The sequence below is a fragment of the Gymnoscopelus microlampas genome, assembly GCF_963454915.1.
Source record: "Gymnoscopelus microlampas genome assembly, chromosome: 9".
NCBI lineage: Eukaryota > Metazoa > Chordata > Actinopteri > Myctophiformes > Myctophidae > Gymnoscopelus > Gymnoscopelus microlampas.
In genome coordinates this window covers 13381396-13393985 of record NC_139946.1, presented here as the reverse complement: position 1 = coordinate 13393985, position 12590 = coordinate 13381396, and the positions used below count along the sequence as shown (strand labels likewise).

General features: G+C 44.2%; 1 protein-coding gene across 4 annotated transcripts in view; it reads right to left on the bottom strand.

Moving 5' to 3' along the window:
• The window catches only part of LOC311052507 (uncharacterized protein C1orf21 homolog), a 47754-nt gene that overhangs the window by 16663 nt on the left and 18501 nt on the right, over positions 1-12590 (bottom strand). For 2 of the 4 annotated variants that reach the window (XM_084067475.1, XM_084067474.1), the window contains one exon: positions 10474-10606. In XM_084067475.1, the coding sequence (XP_083923601.1) occupies positions 10474-10564 (91 nt within the window). In that variant the 5' untranslated portion in view covers positions 10565-10606. The remainder of the gene's footprint in view (positions 1-10473; positions 10607-12590) is intronic. The other 2 variants (XM_084067477.1, XM_084067476.1) reach the window with 1 other exon arrangement.

Genomic DNA, 12590 nt, shown 5'->3' with positions numbered 1-12590 from the left:
AGAGAGAGAGAGAGAGAGAGAGAGAGAGACAGTCAGAGAGACAGAAAGACAGATGAAAGGGGAGTTCTATTTTGAGAAGCAGTGATTTTGTGATGTGGACATCTTTCACATCTCTGATTAGAGACTAGAGCACTGTGCGACCTTTAGGTGCTGACAGTTACTGTGTGTGTGCGCGTGTGTGTCAGTGTGTGTGTGTGTGTGTGTGTGTGTGTGTGTGTGTGTGTGTGTGTGTGTGTGTGTGTGTGTGTATGCGTGTGTGTGCGTGTGTGGGTGTGTGTGTGTGTTGTGGGTGTGTGTGTGTGTGTGTGTGTGTGTGTGTGTGTGTGTGTGTGTGTGTGTGTGTGTGTGTGTGTGTGTGTGTGGGTGTGTGTGTGTTGTGGGTGTGTGTGTCTCCTCCTATTTCAGCTCATTTTCTGTGTTTGTATACCTACTTTAAATGTCTTTGTGTGTGGGAGTCATCTTTTTATTAAAGGACCACTTCACCCTTTTCCAACCTCATCTTCATACTAGTCCTCACCCGTGGGATGTGCGCAAAACCCCAAACTATGTGCAGGGCTTTGGGTTGTGCGCTCTATATCGCTCTATCGGGTTGGAAACCTCATATCAAACCTCATATCAAAAACAGCAAAAGTTGCAGATCTACAAGCTCAAAACGCGTCGCTTCGCGCCACGTTTTGGGCTTGTAGATCTGCTACTTTTGCCGTTTTTGAATTTGAATCTTTGAATCTGGAGAAGAGCACTGGTCATTTGATCCTGCTGGCTATGTCTGACACAACCCGGTCATTTTATGACCCTTACATTGAATCGTTTCCACAGCCATGAGAAGTCCATGTTTACGCTGTTTGAGCTAAACTATTTGTGCTAATAACACGCCGTTGCGCGTGTCAATAAACGCTGTGTGCGAGGAGCGCTATATGGGGCCATGATATCGTCTCTGTCGGGTGGAGACCTCATATGTCCCAAAACTCTTACTTTTCAGGACTCAAATTCAAAAATAGCTAAAATAGCTACCTGCTACTTTTGATACTTGTATGACGCTGTATTATGATCAAGTAGGGTGTCAATTTACAAAAAAAGGTTGGTATATGGAGATAAGAGGTTTCTACCCCACAGCAACGATATACTGTATAGCCCCAAGGTCCACCCACCGGCTACAGTTCCTATAGCCTGCGGAGACAGTAACCGTGACAACAGAGCCCATAGCCCGGGGCCACGCGCTGCATGCAGAAACTCTGCTGTAAACAAGTATGTCAGAGTTCACAACAAAACACGAATAAACAACTTAAATTTGGGGAAAGTGAAAAACTGGCTTAGTCACACTATTCATATGGCAATGGTCAATGGCAATCCTACATGACTGGCATTATTCTGCACGACACTACAATGGATACATTGCCTCCAAACAAGTCCTGCCACCCCTACAATAACATGGCATCGAAACCTGTTGATGCGTTTTTCAGAACACGGTTCTATTTTGGAGATTGGACGTGCGGCACAGTCCACCAAAACACATGTATGTATAATATTGCATACATTTATTGACGAGTTAAAACGTCACGTATATAAAACGAAGAACGTGTATTGCAGCGTGTAAAATTTGACCATTCTAAATTCTCTCTTGAGAAATACAAGTCTGTTTTTAATTAAATAGATGAAGACCTGCACAGATACTAATGGACGTTTGTCTGTGAAACCACAGTAGATCCGTCTTCTTTTGCCCTGTATTTAGCTAGTGACGGCAGCACAAAAGCTTCAAGTTCAAGAGCTTCCTTGCCGATCGGAGATAGAAAGAGAAGAGAGCGAATTAAGTGAATGGAAGAGAAGAGAGTGAATGGAATGACGGATGTACGCAACATACAACAGTGCGAGCGTGTGTGTGTTTTTTGGTACATCCATCGCTTCATGTGGGTCGTTGCGATGATTCATAAATTCATAATTGTGGTGGAGCAGAGTTTATAGAGATTTGACGCTTATAATTCTCCCAGCCAAAGTGAACAATTGGCCAACTTCACACGTCTCAGTGATGTGCGTGTCAATGGCGTCTTCAGTGTGTCAGAGTCTTTACACTCGGTATGATTCCTCTCTCACAGATCTAGCCTGCCTGTCTGTCTGTCTGTTCTTCCTGTTCGCCATCACTCTCTCTGACATCCCTGCAGGCTGCTCTGACCATAAGCCCTCACTGTCCATGACATTTACACACACACAAACACACACATACAGTCGGGTAGAAACCTCTCATCTCCATACTCAACGCCCTACTTGATCACACACACACACACACACACACACACACACACACACACGCACACGGTGACATCTGTCACTGAGGGGATAACACACTGAAATCACCAGCTACGTCACAACAGCGCAAATCAAACGTTTGTGCAGAACGTATGCTTGTACACAAAACACTCAAACATGAAGGCCAACAACCTAACCCGCACATGACCTATAAACACAGTGTTAACATCTCCATAGACCATAATATTCACATGGCAGGACCGTCTTCCCCTTTGCTTACGTCACACTGGAGTGTTGGGAAATAAACAGCGACCCCGGGGTCACATGGGACTTATGGATTACATGACACCGTTATGTGCACACGCATAAACGTCACATCAGGAAAACCTGGGATTGGCTAAAGATAAACCGTGAAACCGACATAACTGGGGTTGGCTAAAGATAAACAGTGAAACTGACACACAAACGGTGTGTGTGTATAACATGTGCCCCCTGCGTGCTTATTAGACACAACACACACACACACACACAGTTTCCACCCTTTCACTCGCGTGTTGATTACCGTAGACATCAAAAACATGCTGTTGTGGAAGTGTTGCTATTTTCTCTTTACGGACTCCAGTGTTTTTGAAAGGGAGATCGGCCTTTCCGGCCATTGTGCGAGAGCGACTAAAGGGGGGGGGGGGGGGGGCGTGTGTGTGTGTGTGTGTGTGTGGGGAAGGGTAGAGGTGGGGAGGTTTTTAGTAAACTGAGTCTGAGACATAGCAGGCAGCTACAACAACTGGGACACAGGCTCAAGCATACAGATTTGGACACACACACACACACACACACACAGGCAGTCTACTAGTGTATGGGAACAGACCTCCAGCTCTGTAAGCACATACAGTGACTCACACAATACAACGCGCAAACACAACACGTAGGCAAACACACACACACACACACACACACACACACACGTGTCTATACACACACACACACACACACGCAGTCTGATTGTCTGATATACAAGGTGTCAGGGGTCAGATGTGTGTGTGGGAGGGGCAGAGAACACACTGAGCCTTTCCACCGCTCTTTCAGAAGAAATACACAGGTACAACTGAGCCAGCTAAAGTGTGTGTGTGTGTGTGTGTGTGTGTGTGTGTGTGTGTGTGTGTGTGTGTGTGTGGACTGAATACATGAACAGCAGAAAACTGAGAAAAGCAATTTCCACCACAGTTGAGCTTGGGAGGAACGCTTGTTTTGGTTCCCTCTGTGTCCTGAGTATGTGCTTTTACAAGAAATGTCTGAGTTTAGAGATCATTTAATAAAGCAGGCGCGTCGACAGACAGCGCACCGACCAGAGCAGGCAGCGTCCAAGTTGGGAAACCGGGGTGGATGGAATAGGTCATCACTTAACCCATTGAGACCTGAAGCCGATTCTACATGTCTCCTAAATCTCAACAGTTTTCTGAAAAACGTTTGTTTCTATATCAGTGGTGCTCAATCTTTGTCATGTCAAGGACCCTCAAAATTATATGTATTTGGCAGCAGACCCCCATCAAAATATGTTGTTCCAGGGACCCCCAGAAGCAAAGATTTGAGTTAAAAATGTTTGCTTTAGAAATATATATATTCAAAGATTTGCACACATTTTCACGATTTTTCAAAAATAGCAGATCTACAAGCTCGTAGCGCGGCACTCGGTGCTTTAGAGATCATTTAATAAAGCAGGCGCGTCGACAGACAGCGCACCGACCAGAGCAGGCAGCGTCCAAGTTGGGAAACCGGGGTGGATGGAATAGGTCATCACTTAAACCAAAACCAGTGCTCCCGTGTACACGGCCGTACGCACAGTGTTAGAAAGCTACACAGAGAGAGAGAGAGAGAGGAGGGGAGTTGTAGGGAGGATGACGAGGCGAGTACAGGGGGAGGACAGACAGACCGTTTTTTTGGGAGGGGGGGTTGAAGACTGAACGAGCTCTAATCAACACTGATACGTCTTGGGAAATCTAAATTCATTGAATGGGCTAGGAGGACAGCAGAGGGAAAACACTGGTAACAAACCTACACACACTGCTTTGAAACCCAATCCTGATACCGTCCAAATATGAAGGACCACCCCCCGTCTTTGCATTGGTTCTGTGAAGCTTTCTGATTGTTTTTTCGCCACCCAGTTTTAGCCCATTGATTGATTCATTGAATACCTTATTAACAGTTTGCAAAAAGTACAGAGGTACGGTTCAACTGTAATGCTAAAAAGGATAACACAAATCCTCTCTCACGGTTCGAGCTAGGCTGTCTGTCCTTCCTGTTGTCCATCACTCTCTCTGACATCCCTGCACGCTGCTCTGGCCATGATAGGCCCTCACTGTCCATGACATTTACACACACGCACGCACGCACACACACACACGCACATTCATTGAATGTAGATGTCACCGGGTCTATCAGTAGGCGGAGAGCTCAGATCATCTGGCTAGGCAAGACTAGGCCAACAGTCCTAGTTAGTTTTTTGATAAGGTTCTCCACATGAATCTTAAATGAGAGCTTAGAATCTAGCCAAATGCCCGGGTATTTATAAGAGGAGACCAGCTCAATGTGTTCACCTTTAAGAGTGTAAACACCCGATGAGGGATTTATGTTTGGAGACCTAGTAAATACCATACATTTTGTTTTTTTTAGAGTTCAGAACAAGCTTAAGGTTAATTAAGGCCCACTGAAACCTATCAAACCATGAGTCAAGGTATTGCAGTACACCAGGGTATTTAGAAAAAGGTTATGCTTTTCAACACCATCAAAACACAGACGCTCCCATTTCTATTAAACTGATATGAAGATGCTGCATGGAGGTCATTGATCAATTTATTCAATACTTTAATTAGTCAAAAATGTGGAAGTACAGAGTTACAACTCAAAGTAACAAAGTACAAAGTACAAAGTAAAACACTAAGACGGAAATCACAAAAAAGTCCTGGGGACTTGTTTCCATCATGGTCCTATGTATTCAATTCATCAACCATTAATTTATTGTAGTGCATATAGCATCGTGAAAGTTTTGACGACTACAAAAGCAGTTTATTATTAACACGATTTTATCCAACTGCCAGTCTGCCACCATTAACCCATTCAATCCAGGAACGCATCTGTGTCATTTTAGAGTTTAACTATAACCATTATTGTACACTTTGACTATTAAAAAATAGCAGATATAAAAGCTCATGCTATTTTTTGAGAAAAATCGTGAAAATCTTTGAAAATCTTTGAAAATCTTTGAAAATCTTTGAATACATATCTTTTAAAGCTAACATTTGTAAATCAAATCTTTGCTTCTGGGGGTCCCTGGAACTAATATTTTGAGATGGGGGTCCACGGACAAATACATATCATTTTGGGGGTCCTTGACAAGAAAAAGTTTGAGCACCACTGATATAGCAATATTCGTCCCGGATTGAATGGGTCAACAGCACATCATCTCTGTTCATCCACCACAGCAACAAGTGTCCTCTGAATCTATGGTAGGACTCGGAGGTAGGGATGGGCAATATTATCCATTTCGCGATATAATCGTATCGTGACCCAAGTATCGTGATACGTATCGTATCGTGAGATTCTTGCCAATACCCATCCCTACTCGGAGGATACTTATTTCCTATCTATCTTCTGTAAATTATTGCCCTAATTGATCATACTAACTACAGCGTCAAAAATAGCAGATCCACAAGCTCAAAACGCGGCGCTTGTGGATCTGCTATTTTTGCATTTGAATCCTGAAAAGTAACAGTTTTGGACCTAGACGGAGACAGAGACGATACATAAGTGTATTTAAAAAGCAGCAAGACTTGTAGGTTGTAGGTAAGAAGTAGGTTAACAGCATTATAGGCTTATTACATGCTGTAATTAACGTCTAGCAGCTCAGCTTTTACGTTTTGGTTACTTATTTATTTATTTTTAAGACATTTTTGGGTCTTTTCTGCCTTTATTGATGGTACATAGTTGAGATAGACACGCCGTCAGGCTACATTAGAGCCTATATGTGGTATGCTGGACCGCTAGGCCCCCCCCCCCCTTTTGGTTATTTTGTTGTGGTTAGGAAGGTATATATAGATACTTCCCAAGCCCCGTGCACACTTCTCGTTTCATGTCTTTGTATCAGGGTCCAGGGACCAAATGTACGAAATACATTCATCTCGAGCAAAGAGAAAGGATGCTTTGTACCAGATGTATCCATCTACTGGCTCATTTCCATCTGTATAGGCAGGTGAACAGAACAAATACATAAAACACACTGCAGGCAAAACCTATACACACACATACTGCACAACAGACACACACAGTAACAACCACGCATGCACACACATACTGAGTGAAAGTGGTTCCTTATTGTAGTGTGTGTGTGTACCTATATAGGTGACAGGTAGTCTGTGTGGTTCCCTGTAAATGTAGATGGGCCTAATACATTTTTGAATAGGTCTAGAGCAGTGGTTCTCAACCAGTGGTCCGGGGACCACCAGTGGTCCTTGAGGGGGTTCCAGGGGGTCCACAGCCTAATTAATAGTTAGGAGCAAAATCGACCCTTATGTGTCTGTAACTCTGAGAGTGTACAAATGGAACCAAATGGACCCGTTAGGGTCCATTTGGTTCCATTTGTACACTCTCAGAGTTAAATGAACACTAATGATGATGATTACAGTGTAGATTGGGACCCCCAAGAAATAAAAATGGCTGATTCCCAGGCATATCTTTTCAAATGGGGGTCCTTGGGCTAATATGTGTCAATTTGGGGGTCCTTGACACGAAAAAGGTCAAAAACCACTGGTCTAGAGTCTATAACCCTTCTAAAGTGATGTAGTGATGTTTTGTTCTTGCTATTTCTTTTATCTTGCCTCCTTTTAATGTGTTCTTTATCATGTTTACGATCTTATTGTTTTTAATCTTGTTTAATATAGTGTTCTTTTTCTTTTGCTGAACTCTTTTTGGGCTGCATTGATGTCATGAAAGGTGCTAAACAAATAAAGTTTATCATTATTATTATTATTATTATTTATATAATAACGGATAGGCCTAAACATGGACACAGAGAGAGAACGAGAGACGGAATGAGAGAGAGAGGGGGGGGGGGGGGGGGGCAGGAAGGACACAAGGCCATGACCTAATGTTGTGCCCAGAGACAAGAGGAAGAGAGCGAGTGAGTGGAGAGAGGGAACACTGGGAGTTAGAGAGAGAGAGGCCGGAAGGGAAGGGAGGAGGGGGAGAGGAGAGGGGAGATACACAACAAGAGGGGGATGCACAGCCTTGAGCAGGGAACAGGAAGAGGACATGTACATTTAAAGAGAGAGAAATAAAGAGAGAGAGGCAGAGAGAGAGAGAGAGAGAGAGAGAGAGAGAGAGAGAGAGAGAGAGAGAGCGGCCTCAGTACACATCATCCTCATTTCTTTTCCTCTCTCAAGGAACACATTCCTCTCCTCCTCCTACTCCTACCATTCTCTCTCCCATCTATTGCCTCATTCAGTTGTTCCTTAATAACACTTGAACCCTATGGCATCCCTTTTCTGGGCATCATGTCAAACTTAGGCAAACGTTCGGCGCAGATAGCAAATCTACGAGCTCACCACGCCGAGGCCTCGTGAGCTCGTCTGTTGACAGTAAAAGAATATTTTGTGTAGAGGGAGATAATTAGGGGGGCAAAGGACAGACCCCTGGGGGACCCCAGGGGACTAAGTATATAGGGTTTAAGTAAGTGAAAAAAAAGGAGAGAAGCAAGAAAAGTAGTGAGAAGAGAGGGAGGGATGGAGGGAGGGTATGGATGGATGTATGGACAGAGGGAAAAAGGGAACACCAACACGGGAACATATTAAAAAGAGGGAGGGAAGGAAAGTCAGGCTTTTACACGAGAGAGGGCACGAGTCAGAAAAAAAAGGCAGGAAAAGTCGGAGGGAGGGAGAGAGGACTGATATAAGACAAACATGACAGATTGACAGGCACCTCCAGTTCATCCCTCCGTATGTGCCTGTACCAGAGTGTTGCTCCTAATTCTTAATCTCTGTTAATCCCTCATCCACCCATCATCATCATCATCATCATCATCATCTCGCTCTCTCCCTCTCTTTCTCTCTCTCTCTGTTATCCCATTAAGACCTGGAACGCATCTGTGTCACATGTAGATGTTAGCCAAAAAGCATTATTTTACACTTTGGGCTATTAAAAATTAGCAGATATACAAGCTCATTTTCAAGCGAACATTTTTAACTCAAATCTTTGCTTCTGGGGGGTTCCCTGGAACAAAATATATTTGAGATCGGGGTCCGTGGCCACATACATATACATTTTGGGGTTCCTTGACATGAAAAAGTTTGAGTACCACTAATCTCTCAAGAACAGATTCTGCTCTGCGTTTGAATCTGTCGGGGGGGTTCGTCATATCGCGTACGCACTGGCCTACAAGTGGGCGTGCCTTCAGATCAGGAAGCAGGCCGCGCTTTACCCAATCAAATGTAGTGGGCGGGATTTACCTGTCCGCCGATCCTTCCCCACTCGAAACAAACCGAAACTCATTTAACAATAGCGTCCTCGGAGCAGACAAAACCACGGAAAGATATTCACATTTTAACTTGCTCTTTCATCATAGAAACAAGTGGGCTTATAACCAAAACAATCCATGTTCTCTGGGAGAAGTGGTGTTAGTGTGCCGTGTAGAAATATTGTTAGTGGGAATGAAAACATAGTCGCACCACCGGAAGTGAAAGGCTGAAGGCAGACCAAAACCCCGGTTTCCTTGCGCACGTGTGCTACGTCGACTTCCTCCCAGAGCCAACTGAGACAGTAAAAACAGCAGAGGGCGCTGTTTTTCCTTTTCATTTGGCGATGGGTTCCCAGATTGGAGAACCACTGATACAGCAACATAGGTTTTTTCCAAAAATTGTTGGGATTTAGAAGACATTTTGTAGAATTTGAACCGCAGGCCTTAAAGGGTTATTTAGTTCCACTCAGAGACAGCACATCAAAGCTACCCGGACAGCTATAATTGATGCCGCTAACTAGATCCACATTCTCAACATTATGCTCTGCCTCTTTTCACCTCTGTCACTACGACTCACATATTCCCTCTCTCTCTCTCTCTCTCTCGCTCTACACAGTAAAATCCTCAGTGATAAATGTATCCATTTGTAACAGAGGGTGTACAAATGATCCATTACGGGTCAATTTGGTTACATTTGTACAAATCTCAAGGCACTGAAACACTGAAAGCGTCAGACCACTTGCATCATCATCATCAAACAGCACCTATTGTTTACAAATGGCTGTAGCCACACTGGAGGTATCAAGTGGGTGCCTGTTGACACGTCTATCTTTCAGAGCACGGTTCTATTTTGGAGCGTCGACACGCGGACACAACACGAGGTGTAATACTGCAAGGCATCGACAAACTCAAACTTGTATTGCGGCGTGTAAAAGTTTGACCGTTCTAAATTCTCTGCAAAATAACAGGGGTGGTTCCAGTTCAAGAGCGCTTTGCTTGTCGGAGTGGATGCAGAACAGAGAGAGAAAGAGAAGAGTGAATGGAATGACAAGTCCCGGTCCCAGCGTGTTTTTTTGTATAATACTCATTTCATTTGGGTCAGTGCGGTATGGATTCAAATTATTTGATAATTGTGGAGCAGCCAAATATTAAAAAATAGCAGATATACAAGCTCACAGCGCGTCACTTTGTGCCACGCTGCGAGCTTGTACATCTGCTATTTTTGAAAGAGAAGAAATCCTCCCACCCTCAATGTGATGAAGTGACCTAACTTGACGTGCGAGCGCTACTGTGGCACTTTTTTTTCTCCAGTGTGTCAGGGCCTTCGGAGTTAAGTGAACCCTGAGGATTTTACTGTGCACATCCCACTTGTCCTCGTATTCCCTTTCCCTCGTTACAACACTCTCTCCACTTCCATGCACTGAGGCGGTGATAACCAGGGACACTAAAGGACACGCGGCACCACACACTGCAGGGCCGGGTACGACCGTTGTCCCGGGGAAGACCCAGGGTCAGCGTTGATGGCCGCTATAAAAAACGCGGTATTGATAATAAACACCTGAAATGGAGAACTTAACGCTCTGCCAAAGGGTTATGGTCCTGCAATAAAAAAAACATACTGAGACGATGGATAGATAGAGAGATGGACCATCGGGACTCCACACAGAGCAGTTGAGCTGTGTGTGTGTGTGTGGGTTACAGTGGGTTATGTGCACGGATGCTAAACTGACCGGTGAAGAGGTCCCCGTTGCTGTAGGCCTTACCGCGTCCCTCTTCATCGTTGGGCACGGCAGACACCTGCTTGGCTGAGGTACAGCCCATGGCCTCACTCTCTGGAACCTCTCCTCAGCATCGCACTCTCACCTGGGAGAGAAGGAGAGACAGAGAGATTGATGAGGGATTTGATGACCACAACAGCCAAGTGACATGAAGAACACAACCATCCGTTTATTCTTCCCAGTGGAGAGAGACGAGTTGTTTATTATATTATATTATATAGTCTTTGTCGGGCAGAAACCTCATATCACCATATTTGAACGTTTTAACTTCATATTTAGTTTTTTTTCTCGTAAATGAACGCCCTACTTGATCATACTACAGCGTCACACAAAAGCGTCAAAAGTAGCAGATCCACGTGCTCGAAGCGCTTGTAGATCTGCTACTTTTGCTGTTTTTGAATTTGAATCCTGAAAAGTCACAGTTTGGGACGTGAGCTTTCCACCCGACAGACGATATATAATAAAATCCTTTATTTGTATAGGACTCTATAAGCACTTTCAACCTGGTTTCTGTATTTTGGGCAGGTCATTATTAAAACTTAAAAAATATATATATATTTCAACTTACTTGAGACATTTTGAATGATAGTGAAAGCCTACTCAGTCTACTAAGCTCACAACGGGGTTTGCGACACATTGTGAGCTTGTAGATCGGCCTATGTTTGCTAAAGACTGCAGTACGGCTAAGTATAAAATAGGTGATTAAGTTGTTAAAACAGAGTTACAAAGCGTTTGCACAGCTTCAAAGAGAGAGAAAAAGGAAAAACTGTGTGACAAACAACAAAAGAGCATAAAAAGGGACCAAAAAAGTGTGCAAGAAAGATACAAAACAGACTGTAGTCTGTTAGCTCATTAAGACCTGGAAAGCCTAAACATTGTTATACCTTTAAAACCGGGAAAGCATCCGTGTCATTTAAAGGGATAGTTCACCACCAAAATGACTTTTTTTCCTATTGATTAGTCACCCCATGAAGCCTTGAATTCATAGATATTTTTTAGTTTTTGTCTCATTCCTGAGCCAATAATTTGATGACCGGCAGTGGTTCCGTCTCCTACCGGAACCACTGCCTTCCGGTCCGATGGGGTGACTAATCGATAGGAGAAAAAAAAGCTTTTCAGAAACCTTTTTCTTTTTTTAGAAGCCGTTTAAAAGCAGCCTCAGGTGTAAATGGGTTAGTAAAAGCAAGTCTATAAACGTGTGTTTTCAGAAGTGATTTAAAAGAGAACACTGATATTGCTAGCCTGATCTACTCAGGCAGGTCATTCCATAGTCCAAGGATGCCCCGGTGGCAAAGGCCTGATTGCCTTTTGCCACGTTTTTGCCCACCCGGCTCAGCTGCCCACCCTCTCTTCCCTTCAGTCCAAAGTAAACGCTGTCAGCATTGCCGTGTGAAGAACAACACTGCAAGACGAAACTGTCCATGTCTCTCAGACACACTGGAGCTTCACTGTCAGTCAATCACACGCACATACTATACATAGTCTCAGTGTCACTCACACAGGACACATGTCACACAGGACACGTACGCTGTCACTGACAGAGTCCGAACCAACTGCCGGTTACATAAGGCCACACATGAACCAAGTATTATAGACCAATGGTTCTCAAAGAGTGGGGTCCGGGGAACAACCCCCACCCCCCAGGGGTCCTTGAGGAGGTTCCAGGGGGTCCCCAGCTAAAAGTTGTTAACAGCATCACAATCATTTTAACCACCTCATCCATTTATATACGTTGGCTATTCAAAAATGGCAGATCTACAAGCTCACAGCGCGTCACTTTGTGCCGCGCTGCGAACTTGTACATCTGCTATTTTTGGAAGATATTTGGGACACTTTGAATAATTTCGAACACAAATCTTCTCTTCTGGGGGTCCCTGGCACAAAACCTTTTCAGATAGGGGGGTCCGCGGGTCCAAATACATATTCATTTTGGGGTCCTTGCCACAAAAAAAGGTTTGAGAACCTATGTTATAGACACACACACGCAAAAACTGAGGTGTTTACACTTAAAAGATTGGCTCGTCGCACCATAAGGGGGTCTGGATTGGAGGACAGGATAAAATCGCCAG